This window comes from Mobula hypostoma, chromosome 10 (genome assembly GCF_963921235.1).
Source record: "Mobula hypostoma chromosome 10, sMobHyp1.1, whole genome shotgun sequence".
In the NCBI taxonomy this organism is placed as follows: Eukaryota; Metazoa; Chordata; class Chondrichthyes; order Myliobatiformes; family Myliobatidae; genus Mobula; species Mobula hypostoma.
The window spans coordinates 95,214,208-95,233,767 of NC_086106.1; the positions used below are offsets into that span (position 1 = coordinate 95,214,208).

At 42.0% G+C, this 19,560-nt stretch overlaps 1 protein-coding gene across 6 annotated transcripts in view; it reads right to left on the reverse strand.

Annotated features, from left to right (window-relative positions):
* The window catches only part of LOC134353050 (synaptotagmin-like protein 2), a 118,364-nt gene that overhangs the window by 39,594 nt on the left and 59,210 nt on the right, over positions 1-19,560 (reverse strand). For 5 of the 6 annotated variants that reach the window (XM_063060888.1, XM_063060884.1, XM_063060886.1 and 2 more), the window contains exons 6-9: positions 11,906-11,987; positions 7,688-7,936; positions 6,601-6,846; positions 1,826-3,436 (exon numbers count right to left, since the gene is read on the reverse strand). In XM_063060888.1, coding sequence (XP_062916958.1) covers positions 1,826-3,436; positions 6,601-6,846; positions 7,688-7,936; positions 11,906-11,987 — 2,188 coding nt within the window. The remainder of the gene's footprint in view (positions 1-1,825; positions 3,437-6,600; positions 6,847-7,687; positions 7,937-11,905; positions 11,988-19,560) is intronic. The other variant, XM_063060889.1, reaches the window with a different exon arrangement.

Here is a 19,560-nt window from a genome sequence, read left to right on the forward strand (position 1 = left end):
CAGTCTCTATGCACTTCTATCCCTCATCAAAAAAGCCTCAAAGCTCTATGCTTCTTTCTTGACAAGAGAACCAACCAATCCCCCTCCACCATCTGACGGAACTGGTCCTCACCTTCCACAATTTTTCCTTTGGCAAATCACACTTTCTCCAGACCTGAAGGATAACCATGGGCATTCTCATGGCCGCAGTTATGTCTGCCTCTTTATTGGCTATGTAGAACAATCCATGTTAGAAGCCTTCCCTGGTTATACTCCCCAACTCTTCCTCCACTAGATTGACAACTGCATTGGCGCTGCTTCATGCACCCATATGGTGCTTGTCAATTTTATCAACTTTGCCTCCATCTTCCACCCTTCCCTTAAACTCACTTGGTCCAACTCTGACACCTCCTCCCACCCCCTTTCTTGATCTCTCTGTCTCCACCTCAGGAGACAAACTGTCAACCGATGTCTTTTATAAATCTACTGATACCCACGGTTATCTTGACTATACTTCTTCCTATCCTATCTCCTGTAAAAATGCTATTCCCTTTTTCAGTTTCTTTGCCACCACTGCATCTGTTCCCAGGATGTGGCTTTCCATTCCAGGACATCAGATATGTCCTTCTCTTTAAAGAAGGGGTTTCCTTCCCTTCACTATTGATGTTGCCCTCATCCACATCTCCTCCATTTCTCATACCTCCACGCTCACCCCATCTTCCTGCCACCTTAATAGTGACAAAGTTCCTCTTGTCCTTACCTACCACCCAAACAGCATACATATCCAATACATTATCCTCCGCAACTTCTGCCATCTCCACCATCTCCAAAGGGATCCTGCCACTAAACTTACCTTTACCTACCACCTCCACCCACCCCTGACTTTCCACAGGGGTCGCTCTCCCCGCAATTCCCTTGTCCATTTGTCCGTCCCCACTAATCTCCCTCCAGGCACTTATCCTTGCAATTGGCCTCCATTCAGGGCCCCAATCAGTCCTTCCAGGTGAGGCAACACTTCACCTGTGAATCTTCTGGGGTCATCTATTGTGTCTGGTGCTCCTGATGCAGTCCGTTGTAAATTTGGGAACTGCTCCATCAAGCACCTCCACAGCATCCAGCACAAATGGGACTTCCTAGTCGCCAAACATTTTAATTCCAATTTCATTCTGACGTTTCACTGCACAGCCTCTTCTTGTGCCAGGATGAGGCCACCCTCGGAGTGTAGGAGCAACACCTTATAGTCCATTTGAGTAGCCTCAAACCTGATGACATAAATATTCCGGTAATCAAACTCCCCACCCCCACCCCCTTTCCTCTATTCCCAACTTTTACCTCTTCTTACCTGTCTTTTACTCCTCCTTGGGTCACCTCTTCCTTCCCTTTCTCCCATGGTTCATTCTCCTCTCCTATCAGATTCCTCCTTCTCCTACCCCTTGACTTTTCTCACCCACCTGACATCAACTTTAAATTAAAATTTCTGAGAGGGTGTTAAGAAATGTCTTATCCCAAATGAAAGAAACTTAATCTTCTCTAATAATTCTTCATACCCAGACTAGTGTTTATCAGTCACCTATGATTCTTTTCAATTTAAAGGGAAAGATTTATTTAATCAGCACAGATTCCACAAAGTTAAACATGACCCTCGAATAGTTCACGACCAACACACACAAGTTAGAGCAGCAATTACTAATATTGAATTAAATACAGTTTTTGGGGGATATGTCAAGAACTTTAAAGCACGATTTCTTATTTAAAGTGTGAAAATTAATAGCAGTTAAGTGTCAGGATTCTTAATATTAAACTTTTAAGTAGCGAAAAATTACTTAACATATATGAAAAATCAAACCTGATTCTATCCTCTGAAAATCAATGTTACTCTCCGAATCATCGATACAAAGAACAACAGGTGAAGGGTGCTCCTCTGGATTTCTGGAACTCCTATCTGCCGCATTGCTTGTTAGGTCATCATCACTGTTGTATGTATTAGTGAGGGCCAGAGGTTTCTTATCCACTACAGGGGACAAATTGACGGCACACTGGAGATCTTCCATAGACGATATTTGCATATTTGCATCTCCAGAATGTGCCTTCTTGGCTAATTTTGTTGATTCTTCACTTGCACTTCTCAGTATCACATGCTTTTTAGAGTTCCCTATGGTCTCAGGTTCAATTGTATCAAAATCAGGTGACCTGTTCACCAGGCTCTCTACCTGGCTCTTTAGAGAATTATCAACCAACTCCTTTTTTACTGGAACAGTTTCCAAGTCCAATGTCGACACAAAATTTGATGTGGTTTCTTCATTGTCCTTCGGTAAGGGATGACATTCTTTTTGGATTTGTTTTGTGCCATGTTCCAAAGGTGCCCTGGTCTCCTGCTTCCAGCTACTGTCAGGAGATACTTGGCTCTCCTTAGAGATGTCATCATCAACCTTTGTCGCAGTGGAGTGGGTAATTGAAGCTGTGTTGTACAAGGCTGACTCAGCTGCTAATTTCTTTAGTTTTTCATGCATCTCCTTTCTTGCATCCTCCTTCGGTGAGAGAATCTTCACTTTTACAGTTTCCTCCACAACATCAACAGATGCATTGTGATTGTTTTTCATGACAGGTAAAGATTCATCTGAACTGGAGCTACTGGACATCCTTGTGCTTGTAGGTTTTCCAGATTCAATGGATTCTGGAACATTCTTGTCTCGCGCTTGATCGTCACCACTGTAAGTTCTCTGGACAAATGCTTTGGCTGCTTTATCAGTGGATGTATTTGCATCATTTTTTTCCACTTTGATAGTGGTGTTGGTTCTTGAAGAGGGAACTGGAGGCAACTTGCTAGTTTTAGTCAATTGGGTGACTTTTTCCTCTTCCTCAGAGGAATAAGGACCTGACAATCTTTTGCGAAGTTCCAGTTTCGACGAGTCACTGGTTGGGAGACTTTCCCTGGACTTTGACTCAGCCTCTGTAAAATGTTTCATTTCAGTCAGGCTGCTTCTATGATCTGGTGATCTAACTTTTCTGAATGGAATTGTGGAAGTAGCGTTGTTTCCTTTATTGGAATCAATTCCTTTTTCCCAAAAATGCTTCAGGTTTTTAAAATGGCTGGGATCAGTGAGTACTTCTTCTTCAGAATGCTTATTACCCAAGGCGCTTATGGTGAAAACAGCACCTGGCTTATGACTTTTCTCTTCCTCATCATCAGAAGAGGACGTCTGATACTGAGCTATTCTGGGAGTAGGTTGCAAGGCAGTCTTTCCTTGGTCAGTCACCTGAGCAGCTCTGTTCTTACCTGGCATAGCTTTACTTGATCGCTTCAGATCTTCAACACATGAATGTGAATTTTCACCTGTTGTTTCTAAGGTACTCTTAAGCCTTGGAAATTGTGAGGTTGGTGATAGATCCGGTCTTTCCAATGGTTGATGTGTTTGTTGGTCTTCAGTAGCAATGGTTGGAGACGAAACTTGTGGACCTAGTACATTAAAAGAACAAGATCCAATTAATGATAAATCCAGTCACTGCTACGTAAGGTTACACTGAAATCAACTGAACTGATGATAAACACAAAACATGCTATCCCAGCTGTGATAAGATGTTAACCCCTGTTGGGTTGATTGTAACATACAACTGTAGCTGTGTTGTGGAACTCTAGCCTGCTTCCGATCAAAACAGAGTTTCATACCATTTTTGGGTATTTTCTTGAGGAAATAGTCAAGGCACATGAATCTAATTATGTTTATACAACTATTTTCTTTATACCAAAAGACAAGGCCGGATAGGTATTTCTCAAAATACAACACTTCCACTTTTGATAGGTAGAGGGGAAAAGAGGTCACCACTGCTTCAAAGCATACAGTGCCTATAAAAAGCATTCAGCCCCCTTAGAAGTTTTCATGTTTTATTGTTTTACATCATTGAATCAAAGTGGATTTAATTCGGCTTTTTTTGACCCTGATCAACGGAAAAAGACTCCTCTGTGTCAAAGTGAAAACAGATCTCTACTAAGTGATTTAAATTAATTATAAATATAAAACATGAAACAATTGATTGCGTAAGTATTCACCACACTTTAATATGACACTCCAAATCATCACTGGTGCAGCCAATCGATTTAGAAGTTGTATAAATAGATAAGTGGAGATCTGTTTTTGGGGACCTGTGTGCAGTCAAGATGTTTCAACTGAATGTGGTAAAAATACACCTGTATCTGGAAGGTCCAATTGCTGGTGAGTCAGTATCCTGGCAAAAACTACACCATGAAGACGAAAGAACACTCCAAGCAACCCCATGAAAAGCACAAGTTAGGAGATGGATACAAGAAAATTTCCAAATCAGTAAATATCCCTTGGAGTACAGTTAAGTCAATCATCAAGAAATGGAAAGAATGTGACACAGCTGTAGATCTGCCTAGAGCAGGTCATCCTCAAAAACTGTGACCATGCAAGAAGGGTACTAATGATGGAGGCTACCAAGAGACCTATGACAACTCTGGAGGAGTTACAAGCTTCAGTGGCTGAGATGGGAGAGACTGCACATATAACAGATGTTGCCCGGGAGCTTCACCAGTTGCAACTTTATAGGGGAATGGCAAAGAGAAAGCCACAAGATTTCCTGAAGGCATGTGGGAGACTATAAAGTCAGTTGAGGAAGGTTCTATGGTCTGATGATACCAAAATTGAGCTTTTTGGCTATTAGGCTAACACCACACATCATCAAAAACACACCATCCCTACCGTGTAGCATGGTGGTGGCTGCATCATGCTGTGGGGATGTTTCACTGCAGCAGGCCCTGGAAGGCTTGTGAAGGTAGAGGGTAAAATGAATGCAGCAAGATAATGGGAAATCCTGGAGGAGAACCTGATGCAGACAGCAAGAGAACTGTGACTTGGGAGAAGATTCGTTTATCAGCAAGACAGCAACCCCAAGCATAAAGCCAAAGCTACACAGGAATGGCTTAAAAATCACGAAGCTAATGTCCTGGAGTGGCCAAGTCAGAGTCCAGACTTCAGTGTCAAAAAAAGCCAAATTAAATCCATTGTGATTCAATGTTGTAAAACAATAAAACATGAAAACTTACTGGAGGGGGGGGGGGATAATTTTTCTATAAGCACTGTAAATGAATCAGCCATAAATACTGTGGTTGCCAGAGGAGGTTAGACACGGAGAATTCTGCAGCAAGTACCTCAGCACCCATTTTATCCAAGCCTAACTTTCTCTCCTAGGTTGGATGGGTGCAGTTTCAACAGCTTTCAGGAAAACTGACACAATCCAGCACAATGCACCCTGCTTGATTGATTTCCCGAAATACTTATCCCCTTCACTACTGTCATATAATCGATGTAAAGTATGCTCTCTACTATATATATTGCAATTACTATTAGAGTCATAGTCTTTGAGATTCACAGAACAGAAACAGGCCCTTTGGCCCATCTAGTCCATGCTGAAACCATTTAAACTGCCTACTCCCATCGACCTGCACCAGGACCATAGCCCTCCATATCCCTACAATCCATCTACAAGCTTCTCTTAAATGTTGAAATCAAGCTTGAATGCACTTGTGCTGGCAGCTCATTCCATACTCTCACGACCCTCTGAGTGAAGAAGTTTCACCTCATTTTCACCTTTGACCCTTACGCCAGACCTATGGTTGTAGGTCCACCCATACTCAGTGGAAAAAGCCTGCTTGCATTTACCCTATCTATACCCCTCATAATTTTGTATACATCTCTCAAACCTCCTCTCAATCTTCTACATTCTAACAGATACAGTCCTAACCTAATCAATTTAGCTAACAACATCTCCTAAACCTTAGACCTCTTGTGCTGACTTTACTTCACCAGGTTACCCCAACAGCACCTCCCAAGCCATCAACATTTAACAACAACTTTATTTATATAGCACCTTTCATACATTAAGATACTGGATCAAAGTGTTTTACATGGGTTGTAAAGATAAATCAATATTATCATAAAAATATGAGAGAAACAAAAATAAGTAAAGACAATCATTAAATGGAATAAAATATAATTGAATATACCAAATTAGATAAATGTAGTCAAGATCAGCAGGCATTAAGTAATCCTATATCTAGGCCAAATCTAAAAAGTAGGTTTTTAGAAGTTTTTTGAAACATTCCACAGTACTAGTCTGGTGTACCTTAGTTAGTAGAGTATTCCAGGTTTTAGGTGCATCAGAGCAAAAGGAGAGAGCAACAGGCACACCAAGTGCCAATTCTCATATACCTGCACCCCATCCTTAACTGAAAATATATCACTCACTGCTTCATCAGCAGCATTTCTAAATCCTGGAACAGCCAACCCACTAGCTCCGTGAACTTAGCTTCAAACAAACTGCACAAGTTTAAGAATCATCACTGACCTCCCAGAGACACTTGGGGTTGGACAATAAATATTGATCTTTGTCTATTTAAAGTGGAGGTTGGTAGGTTGGTGATTAACTAGGGTATCAAATGTTATAGGGAGAAGACAGAAGAATGGGGTTGAGGGGGTATAATGAATCAGTCATGCTCAAATGATAGGAGCAGACGCAATCAGCTCTACGTCTATCTAACAGCAAATGAAGGCCTCGACTTAAAGCATAATTGTATTTTATACAGTTGTATGCAGTATACATTACCCTGCTCAGATGTTACATCTTCAGGATTCTCAGAGGTTACTTCTTCACTTTTCTTGACTTGGTTCTTCCATTTTGGAATGTGGGAAATGCCTGGGGTAACTGTTTTCTTTTTGTCACTGGTTGCTGAGGCCTGGTAAGTCGGTGCGCCCTTATAATGAACGGCCACTGTCTTCTTTGGTTTCTGCACGTCCCGGATGTTCTCCTGCACTGGGGATACTACAGCTGTAGCTGTGAAAAGTCCATGATCTAAAACACAAAGAATGTTGACTCTCCACTAACTTCTATCAGAAACTTCTTAGTTCACAGACTGTGCAGTGTACTCATTACGATTTCTATCAAAACTCTGTGAAACAAACTGATTTTAGCAGGAGCAAAAAATGGCAAATTAACTCAAAAAGGTGACTGTCAGAAGTCGAAGTCCGATTTCAGGAATGAAACCCATCATCTACCTCCAGCTAAGTAATGGAGATAACAAAACTCCGCAGCCAAACCACATCACTCTTAATTATGTTATGTCCATGACCCATTTTTGAATTTCATCATCAAAACATCTTCACCATTCCACTTTTCCCTCATGTTAAAAACAACTTTAACCAAGCCTTCCAGCCATCTCTACTACAGCTTGAGGCTTTTACTTTATTCATATTGTCACACTTGAATTAATATTTTAGTCCAAAACTGAAAGAAAATAGTTCAGATAATTCTGAGTTTGTGTCTGATGCAAACTAAATTGTGAGATAAACTTAGACAAAACAAACAAGACAGACAAGATTGCAGAAAAAGTAACATTTACTTTCTACACATTTTACTAATTGAGAAAGTCAGTAGAGATCGAGACCAGAGGTTTCAGACATAGTGAGGCCAGTGATCACTGGGCTGATGGATTAGGGTAGACCAGCCCATTGTCATAAAGGGTTGATATTGCAATATCTGCTATTTCCATAATATTACAATTTGAGTCAGGCACTGGGTGAAAAACAAATGTAGAATGAAATGTGATTAGTCTTCACCTCGAAGATTGCCAACAGAATTCATCTTCTGGATTTGCAGGTGTAAGAAAGTTTTCAGAACCAAGCCACTCACTCACCATTCAGATTACTGTGCTCAGACTCTTCTGGAGTCTTCTGTGCCTGTTCTGTCAGCACTAAATGATTCTGCACTCTTGGAACCTGGGCACTGTATTCAACTGAAGCAGATGTTGGCTTCCTAATCTCAGTAGACATGTGGGCTTCTGTGGTGTCTTCAGGGGTATATGCAACATTGTCATGCTTTGTTGGGCCTGGAACCTGTCCACCAGCAGCAGTTTCTGCTCTAGAGACTGCAGATCTGTACTGACCTGTAATACAGATTTAATGACTTAATCTATTGGGATCCAGTTGCAGTACACCCTCACATTCCCAGAGCATACAGTCCGATATTCTACTTTTTCATATCAAGTAGCAACAAAAGAAAGACATTTTCAGAAGATGTTCAGAAGGAATTCTGCTGCAGAATTCCTGGTCCAGTACTTATTTTCATTATAAGCGAGTCAGGGAAGGTTGGTTCCTTGAGGTTGTCATAGCTGGGGGGGTCCAGGGCGGGTGATAGTAATGGGGGTGAGCCCCCACTACCTATTAAATACTCCCAATGGCGTGCATCTCAAATAGTCTCTGACAACCAAGTCCAGCTCACAGCCTTCATGGACGACTCAGCAAATGGAATTGTTTCCACTCTCAAGAGAAGGGGCAAAAGCCGTAAGATGCCTTAAGACCAGCCGTTTTGGTTAAATGGGGCTTGTCAGCCGTGTTGGCAGCTCATCAAGGAGAAGGAAAACTCTGATCTCAAATCCCTGCTGGCTTGCGGCTAAACCCTCTCACGGGGAAGGCTTCAGGAATAAACCCCAAAGAAGTATCTGGAGCTGGAGCCCCACATCAAGTTCAATGCTGACTGGCAACTCCTGTGACGCCGCTGGTGTCACACTGCTTTGGTCTCTTCCGTTCCTTTGGATTCATCAGCTGACTGGACAGGGGGAGTCTTCTGCATGGGCAACAGCTTCCTCTCCATTTTGTACTGGCTTGCAAACAGGTAGGGCGCAACATCCATGGGAGACTCCGATCAACAGAGGGCCTCAAACAGAGGAGCTTTTAGCTACATACAGTATTCACATCAAGAATCAGCAACAACATTTTTTCCCCTAAAGGTAAATGCCAGCACAACCAGAAATACCTGTCTACAAGAAGTGTCAGAGCCGTCTCTATTTCCTGAGGAGACTGAGGTCCTTTAACATCTGTCGGACGATGCTGAGGATGTTCTACGAGTCTATGCTGGCCAGTGCTATCATGTTTGCTGTTGTGTGCAGGGGCAGCAGGCTGAGGGTAGCAGACACCAACAGAATCAACAAACTCATTCGTAAGGCCAGTGATGTTGTGGGGATGGAACTGGACTCTCTGACAGTGGTGTCTGAAAAGAGGATGCTGTCCACGTTGCATGCCATCTTGGACAATGTCTCCCATCCACTACATAATGTACTGGTTGGGCACAGGAGTACATTCAGCTAGAGACTCATTCCACCGAGATGCAACACAGAGCGTCATAGGAAGTCATTCCTGCCTGTGGCCGTCAAACTTTACAACTCCTCCCTTGGAGGGTCAAACACCCTGAGCCAATAGGCTGGTCCTGGACTTATTTCCTGGCATTTACATATTACTATTTAATTATTTATGTGTTTATATTACTTCATTTATACTCTATTCTTGGTTGGTACAACTGTAACAAAAACCAATTTCCCTCGGGATCAATAAAGTATGACTATGACTAACTATGCACTGATGCCAATGACCAATTGGAACACATTTCTACACTCAATTCCCATCCTGTATCTTTCACTCTTCTACTGCTGATGCCACTGGTTCACCTCACCACAATCTTCTCCATTCGCCAGGGACCAGCACCGTGGTGCTCTGCTGCAACCTCTGATCATTTGGCTCGAAGGTTCGGTGAAAACCAGAGCTAAGTAAATGCTATAACAAACCCCTACCATAGCATGCAGTTGGTTTGTACTTTTGAGTTTCACGTTCCTCCTCCTGACTCTCTAGCAAGCAATCTCCTGAGCAGATGTTGGAACCCAAGGAACAAGTAAAGTGCCTTAGTACCAATTAGTGGGCTTGATCACTTCGGCATCTCGTGTTTCTTCACTCAGCTGGGCACAATGATTCCAAGATAACACTCTTAACCCCCCCAGATTTCAGATTTCCATCTCTCGCACTATTTTACTTTGGTGATAATAATAAGGGTGTTCTATTACAGCAACAAGGTCAAAGATAAAACCTTAGCTACAGTTATACCTGCTGATCTGTAAGATGAGACCAGCGCAGGCAGGTTCGCCAAATCACTTAGGATCAGAAAATATAACATCTGCCATTAATTGCTTTATACCCACCTGCACTTAGTATTAATCAACTAGTTCAAATAAAAGGGATCTTGAGTAGGCATGCAGAAGGAATTAAAGCATTTCAATGTGCATTAAGAAAGAAGACTTCTGCATGCATTTTTAAACATCAAAGCTGGTAAATTGAGGGTGACAAATACCCTGGAAATTCACATGCACAAGGTAGTTCATTGTTCTTACAAAAGTAACCTAGCCACCTCTCACTCTCATACAAACGACACCGTCTTTAAAATGCATCAAAAAGATAATAAAGTGTTTTATTTTTATTCAATTCATACCTTCAATATTACTGCCCACAACATTTTTGTCTTGTCCTTGAGGTTTCCTCATTTTAAATTTGACACAATTACGGTGTGCTGTTCCGAAATACTACACTGTATATGGTGGTCATAAAATCATCAACAATGAACTGAGAGGCCCATCACCATTTCTCGCATCCATAGTTTAAACAGAAATCCTGAAGCTTTTGTTTGTTTATATATCTTATTTATTTAGAAATACTGCACAGTGTAGGCACTTCTGGTCCTTCGAGCAATGCTGCCCCAGCAACCCCACAACCGTGATTAACCCTAACCTAATCGCGGGACAATTTACAATCACTAATTAGCCTACTAACCAGTGCATTTTTGGACTATGGAACTCCGAACTTCAGAACGCCCCAAGCTGTAACGTAGCTGTGGTAACCGCTGCTCTACTGTGGCGCCCAGAAGCTACTACCCAGTTGTTCCGCTTCAGATAGGCTGCACTGTTTGAAGCCTTTTCCTACAGAATCAAGCCACTTGACATGAGTTTAAACAACGAACTAATTCCACTGCAGAGGCACCTGAAAAATATTACATGTTCTATGGAGGTGCAGAAGTTATTAAAGTCATACTAATTTACGATTACTGTTCCGCAAGTTATTTGACACTATAATTTTGTGTGTGTATATTCCAATTCATCACATCGATATTTCAAATTGTGCAATTAATAATATGTAGTTAAGCTTCTAGTTTAACATTATGTGAACCTTCCAGTCTTTACTTAGCTCTCACCACGATGCTTAAGTAACATAAAACTGGTGCTTCTTGGTTTCTGGCATGGAGTCTGTGGAGAATTATTGGCACTGGCCACTCAGCAGTTGACTGACATTACATCAGCAAGGGTAAACTTTGGTTAATGACTGGCAACAACAGACATTTCAAAGAGTCTGTCCTCACCACAGAGGTTCCTAGATCTTCATGGGGATTTTATTTAACATTGGGAAGCACCATCACTTCACCACTGACAAGAACATTTTGGGGCATGGTTTTGAGAATATTTTGAAGAGACAGGTCCTTGGGGGAGAAAGTTATGTGTTAAAAGCACTGACTGCCCCAGCACACATCAGTTAGAAAACAATAGTGTTGACTTTGAATGTATACTTCAATCCAGTACACTGAAAGCAAAGGGCTGACATAAGTGACAGCGTTCCAATATTCAGTTAGGCAGCAACTGTATAGCCCCAACTTTAATATGCCTTAAAATAACACAAATCCTTAAAGAATCTACTACCACAATGAGCAGATAGGCAATTAAAGTGTTTCTGTAAAAGCTTGTTCCAACACCTATATTAAACAATGCCAAACAAAGCAGCCCAACCACGAGATTTGAATTATTTCTGCATGGATAAGAATGGAAAAGATAATTACATGAGGGAGTGGGGACAGAAGAGCATGGCTGGATGAAGAGGAGAAAGAATGGACTCTGCATAGCATCAGTGTTGAGGTAGAACAGCTGGATTGAATAGCCTTGTCGCTCTCATAAATCCAATGTACTGCAGACATTATGGGTTATGTGACTGACAGAGCACACATTTACTTGCATTAACAATAAAACTGCCAGTCACAATAGACATACCCTTTTCAAGTGTTTCTGGAGAAACGCGTACAGTATTGGAGTCATCACTACTGCTTTCCCAAGAATCATTTTGTTGCGTCCGCTATGGAACAAAAAGAGGATACGAGTCAAAGTCAGGTTATACGTTAAGTGCATCCATACAGGCAACCCCTGCTTTATGGGGTGGAGGGGAGAGGTTGAATTCCTGAAAAAATTACCTGCAACAATTTTATGTAACATGAAGCCAAGTCATCTGAGCATGTGTGAAGAAATGTGTGTTGAAACAGAATAAATTGTATTTATTCATTTACTTATATAACCCTTTCACCGGGGCTTGTATACAAACTCAGCTTCTTAGCTAACACTGCTTACAGCCACCTTTCATAAGCGATATACGTCTAGGGTCAGTTTGATCTGTGGTTCAACCAAACAGAAACATCGAGATGTTCTGATTAAAAGAACCTTGATTTGAGTGAATGCTGTGTAAATACCACCCATACACAGTTTTCCATAGCCCAGAAATGACAGATTGTACACCAGCATAAAATTATAAGGGAAGTATATTTACCAGTTTTCAACTTTATCATAAGAACATAAGAAATAGGAGCAGGAGTAGGCCATCAGGCCCATCGAGCCTGCCCCACCATTCAATAAGATCATGGCTGATCTGTCCGTAAACTCAGCTCCATCTACCTGCCTTTCCCCCATAACCTTTAATTCCCCTACTATGTAAAAACCTATCTAACTGTTTCTTAAATATATTTAGTGAGGAAGCCTCAACTGCTTCCCTGGGCAGAGAATTCCACAGATTCACCACTCTCTGGGAAAAACAGTTTCTCCTCATCTCCGTCCTAAATCTTCTTCCCTGAATCTTGAGGCAATGTCCCCTAGTTCTAGTCTCACCTACCAATGGAAACAACTTTCCTACTACTATCTTATCTAACTCTCGCAAAATTTTATATGTTTCTATAAGATCCCTTCTCATTCTTCTGAACTCCAGAGAGTATAGTCCCAGGCGACTCAATCTCTCCTCATAGGTTAACCCCTTCATCCCTGGAATCAACCTGGTGAACCTCCTATGCACTGCCTTCAAAGCCAGTACAGGTATATCCTTCCTCAAGTATGGAGACCAGAACTGCACACAGTACTCCAGGTGTGGCCTCACCAGTAACCTGTATGGTTGCAACATGCACAACAGCATGCTGCAATCTTTTACCATTTAAATAATAATCTGCTCTTCTATCATTCCTTCCAAAGTGGACAATCTCACATTTACTAACATTGTATTCCATCTGCCAGACCTTGGCCCACTCACTTAACCTATCTATATCCCTCTGCAGACTCCCCACATGTCTGTACAATTTGGTTTTCCACTCAGTTTAGTGTCATCAGCAAATTTTGCTATGCTCTACTCAGTTCCCTCTTCCAAATTATCAATGTAAATGGTAAACAGCTGCAGGCCCAGCACCGACCCCTGCGGCACCCCCCTCACCACTGACTACCAACTGGAGAAACACCCAGTAATACCAACTCTCGGCCTTCTATTGGTTAACCAATCCCCTATCCATGCCAGTACACTTCTTCCGACTCCATGCATCCGTATTTTATTTATAAGTCTCTTGTACGGCACCTTATTGAACGCCTTCAGTTGTCAGTTAACAGAGAAAGGAAAAAAGAAAGATAAAAGGACCTATTACAGTTAAACCAGTCTAAATGTGCACATAAATATTGGAGCAACATACACAAGATGCTGGTTGAACGTATAGGAAGAAGCACAGTCGATGTCTCGGCCCGACTGTGCTTCTTCCTATAGATGCTGCCTGGCCTGCTGCATTCACCAGCATTTTGTGTGTGGTGCTTGAATTTCCAGCATCTGCAGATTTCCTCGTGTTTGCGTACATAAATATTGGAGCTCATTCCTGGCATAGTCGGGGATGTATTCATGCACTGGACCTGTGGTCTGCATGAAAGCACCCACCACTGTCCAAATTTCCCTCGAAGGAACTGGCTCTCTCTGGAATACTAGCCCTTCCTCCTTGGAGCCATTCATCTATACAAAGCACTTCTTGCAACGGTGACTCTCCCTCTGTCAGCATTCTGCGGCATCTTCCTTTGTGTCCTGCTCTGCAGCTCCCGCTGAAAGACCCCAAACCAAAATACTGCCTTCCAGAAATCTGAACCCGCCCAGAACTCCCGAATCTTCCACTGGACAGAAAGTTATAACTGGCTGGCACAACATTCCTAATTGGACAACATGGCTCCTTATCTTTAGCCAAGGCCAAAACAGTCTTACCAGCAGGACACGAGGCTTTTACATAAAACTGCTAAAACAAAATGCTTCACAGTAAAAATCTTAACCAGGGTATTACAATTAATTTTCCCCACATAAACTCGATTAGAGCTCATTTTATTTCATATCTGAAAAGTGTGGGTGATCTTTTGTGAATTCTGTAAAGGGGAACTCCCATTACCCAAATGTCTCTACTTCACTTAATCCTCAGGATGCATTCCCCAGAAAAAGAGTGTTAATAAATTGAGTCATTATAGCATATGAATTCTTGTTAATTCTGGAATAACATTGGAACCAGTACATTTTGGCCCAATTAAGTGACAGCCCCAATTAGCTGAAGTTTCATAGAAATAGTTAAAAAGATATAAAGAAGACTAACTGTATTAATTCTGTAAAACAAAATTAAAATGAAGTACAGAACGAATCAGAACACTATCAATACTACGAGACTACAATAATCCGTGTACTAGTTACCAATAGTTACTGATGGAGGAATTCATTCAGTGTACGCTGCTGTGTTCTTTTGATTGACTGTAAATGAACAAAATCAGTGCAGACACCTGGTGCAGATAATTGACTGCTTCAAAGTTCAATGTAAATTTATTGTCAAAGTACATAAATATCACCATATACAACCCTGAGGTTTATTTTCTTGTGAGCATACACAGTAAATCCAAGAAACGCAATCGAGTCAATGAAAGACTGCACCAACAGGACAGACAAACCACTTATGTGCAAAAGACAACAAACTGTGCAAATACAAATGAAAAAAAAACATTAATAACAATAATAATTAAACAATAACTATCAAGAACATGAGGTGACGAGTCCACAAAAGTGAGTCTTTAGATTCTGGGAACAGTTCAGTGATGGAGCGAGAGAAGTTATCCCCTCTGGTTCAAGAGCCTGATGTTTGAGGGGTAATAATTGTTCCTAAACCTGATGGTGTGGATTTCTCCAGTAATTCCACCCAGCCAGAGCCTTACAACATGTTAGAAGTCTAAATGCAAACGTGAACAATTAACACAGTTGCAGTTCAGCAACATCTCGGATTGCAGGGAGAATGGGGCTAGAAATTCTATTGCATAATGCAATATTTATGCTAACCACACAATGATATTTTAATATTTAGTAACACACACCGGATACTGGAGGAGCTTAACAAGTTATGGACGGGAATAAAGTCGACACTTTAGGCCTTTTCATTAGGACTTGGTCCGAAACATTGACTATTTATTCTCCTCCATAGACGCTGCCTGACCTGTTGAGTTCCTCCAATATTTAGTGTGTGTTGCTCAAGATTTCCAACATCTTCAGAATCTTTTGTGTTATTAATATTTAGTGACTTCCAAGGAACAGTAGCAAAACAAACTTACACATGATAGCACCTGGACCCACGCAGCAGTGCCCAAAGGGATAGGCAAATGAGACCCAAATACGCTTTCACAAAGAACAGAAGACTTGCTTTAACAGGCTGGCAAGTCCAGTTCTTAGAGAATTCATGCATGTCTTTTCTTGTTTGCTCGTTACCCTCTCTGTCCTTCGCAATACTCTACCTGTAGAACCTTGGACCCTCAGTATTCCTGCCTCACAGTACCCAATACTTCCCAACAGTTCATTGCACCTCCTGCTCAAAGGGTCTCAAGATCTCTAGCCCCACCAGAGTGAAGACCGACCCCTCCCAATGCTAGGTTTCTCTTCACTGTGACTTATTCCTCTGAAACTGAACTCCCCAGGTTCCTTCAATATTGGAATCCTCTGGAGAAATGATCTTTAAATTTCTAAGACCTGCTCTTTTCTATATTTGCTTTTGGCTTCATGTTTTTGACAAGCAAAGGGCCTTGTGTACAACAAGTTTTGGTATCCCCCTATACGTCAAACAATCTAACCCACCTTTCCTGGGGTAATTCCAACCAAACTTCAATACTAAACTCATATTAACAGACCAACTGCAACTTGATCCCACTGAATCCCCTAAGGTGAGTCATCCTAGTTTTTTGTGAACTTTCTTCTCACTCATAGAAAATACCAATTACAGAATCTTAAAATATGTCAGCAGAGAAGGCAATTTAGCTGACAACAGCTGTTAGAAGAACTAAACAAGCAGAAAACATTAATCATTTCCAGACATCCCACCCTGCAAAAACTCATTTCAGGGAGGTAGCACCACCACCCCGTCCCCTGCAACCCTATATCCCACCCCCCCATCATTATTTTTGACCCCTATTAGGCAGGGGTACACTTTGGTGTAGTCTGGGGTGAAGTATGTTTTATATTTTCTTTTTTTGGAACACTCTGCCATGGCGCTGCAGGACACTAATATATATCTCACTCACTCAAAAAAAATCAATTTCCGGGATATTGTATATAATTTGCGGGCATCAGCGAGCCGCTATCAATATGCAGGAGACTCCCGGAACTTCCAGGAGAGGTGGGATGTCTGCATTTCTGTGACCTCCTCCCTCACTACTATTTTGGGCCCCAAACAGTCCTTACAGGCGAGGAACAACAGGAATTCTGCAGATGCTGGAAATTCAAGCAACACACATCAAAGTTGCTGGTGAATGCAGCAGGCCAGGCAGCATCTCTAGGAAGAGGTACAGTTGACGTTTCAGGCCGAGACCCTTCGTCAGGATTATCTGAAGGAAGAGTTAGTAAGAGATTTGAAAGTGGGGGGGGAGGGGGATATCCAAAATGATAGGAGAAGACAGGAGGGGGAGGGATGGAGCCAAGAGCTGGACGGGTGATTGGCAAAAGGGATATGAGAGGATCATGGGACAGGAGGTCCGGGGAGAAAGACAAGCGGGGGGAACCCAGAGGATTGGCAAGGGGTATAGTCAGAGGGACAGAGGGAGAAAAAGGAGAGAGAGAGAAAGAATGTGTGTATATAAATAAATAACGGATGGGGTACGAGGGGGTGGGGCATTAGCGGAAGTTAGAGAAGTCAATGTTCATGCCATCAGGTTGGAGGCTACCCAGACGGAATATGAGGTGTTGTTCCTCCAACCTGAGTGTGGCTTCATCTTTACAGTAGAGGAGGCCGTGGATAGACATGTCAGAATGGGAATGGGATGTGGAATTAAAATGTGTGGCCACTGGGAGATCCTGCTTTCTCTGGCGGACAGAGCACAGGTGTTCAGCAAAGCGGTCTCCCAGTCTGCGTCAGGTCTCGCCAATATATAGAAGGCCACATCGGGAGCACCGGACACAGTATATCACCCCCCCATAAGCTGCTCCCCTGCCTCCCGTGACTACCTCTTTATTGTCCTCATCTCTGGAGTCTTGCTCTTTAGTCTCTGCCTGCATTCAGGTAGGAGCACTACAGCCAACTAGTCCGATTTCCTGAGATGCAGTCTAGGAATGGAACGGTAGGGACTTCTAATCATAATATAGCAGTGATTGAGTATGTTGGGATCCCTGGTGCTACAGGTTATATGTTGATGATAACTGGGCAGGTAACTGGATAACTAGCCTAAATGAATTCCCCAACAATAATTTGAAAGGGTTAGGGGCAGGCTTTTTCTTGTTTGCTGATGGCAGCATTCAATACCTAGAGTATCTGTTTAACATCTGCTTTCAGATGGTCAGCATCACAGGGAGAATTTTCTTAGTAAGTAGAATGGTCGGTACTTAATCGTTAGATATTCCAGTTTGGGGAACAAGAGTGCGACAAGACTGCTGTGTTCGAGCACCACAAAGAGTATCATAAAATGTTTTTGAAAATTGCATCCTCCAAATCTTCATTTTCATCGTAACATTCAAGATGATTATTGATACCTTCAAATTCTTCATAGTTCCTAACTATGAAGTAGTGAAATTGTTTTGTTTTCATTCCCAGCTATTTCTGGCATCTCCAAGCCTGAATGCTTAAAGCTTCAGTGAGTGAAACAGTTCTGAATTTTCTACTTGCTTTTTCTTGCCAATTAATCAATGATAAAAATCATTGCTTTTTGAACACAAGCACATGCAATTGATGCTATTTCAGAATCAGGTTTATTATCACCGGCATGTGACGTGAAATTTGTTAACTTAGCAGCAGCAGTTCAATGCAATACATAATATAAAAGAGAAAGAAATAATAATATTAAATACAATAAAAATAACAATAATAAATAAACAAGTAAATCAATTACAGTATACGTATATTGAATAGATCTTTTGAAATGTGCTAAAACAGAAATACTGTACATAAAAAAATGTGAGGTAGTGTTCAAGGATTCAATGTCCATTTAGGAATCGGATGGCAGAGGGGAAGAAGGTGTTCCTGAATCACTGAGTGTGTGCCTTCAGGCTTCTGTACCTCCCACCTGATGGTAACAGTGAGAAAAGGGCATGCCCTGGGTGCTGGGGGTCCTTAATAATGGACGCTGCCTTTCTGAAACACCACTCCTTGAAGATGTCCTGGGTACTTTGTAGGCTAGTATCCAAGGTGGAGCCAACTAAATTTACAACCCTCTGCAACTTCTTTCAGTCCTGTGCAGTAGTTCCCACCCCCGCCCCCGCCATACCAGACAGTGATGCAGGCTGTCAGAATGCTCGCCACAGTACAACTATAGAAGTTTTTGAATGTATTTGTTGTCATGCCAAATCTCTTCAAACTCCTAATGAAGTATAGTCAATGTCTTGTCTTCTTTATAACTACATCGATATGTTGGGACCAAGTAAGATCCTCAGAGATCTTGACACTCAGGAACTTGAAACTGCTCACTCTCTCCACTTCTGATCCCTCTATGAGGATTGGTATGTGTTTCTTCGTCTTACCCTTCCTGAAGTCCACAATCAGCTTTTTCGCCTTACTGACGTTGAGTGCCAGGTTGTTGCTGTGGCACTACTCCACTAGTTGGTATATCTCGCCCCTGCATACCCTCTCATCACCACCTGAGTTTCTACCAACAATGGTTGTATTGTCAGTGAATTTAAAAACTGTAAGCATAGTGTCATGTCTAACGGCCATAAAAGTGCACCTGACTGACGCTATTTAGAAACTGTTCAGCAACAGTCTCATGTCCCAATTAAGTGGCATAGTGTCCCAACTAAATGAAAGGAGTCCTGGATATTTTCTCAATTAGTTTTTGTTCATTAAGAGTTGTCCCAACTAAGCAGTTGCCCTGATGGCCCAATTTAACCAGAATCCACTGCGTACGGGAATGCATTAATGACAGTTCTGCTGTGTTGGGAGCCTGATATTAATCCCTTATAGCCCCTAGCATTCACACAGCAATGAATCACCCACTGCCCATTGGGTGGGAGAGGGCCAGCTCTTCAGAGAGAGGGGGGCTCAGGTCTGCACGTTATGTAGGCCATTGCCGATGACTAACAACATCAGCTCTAAATGTTTGGATGCTACAGTCTCTGTCTTCAACCTTGATGACAGTTTCAGTCTCAC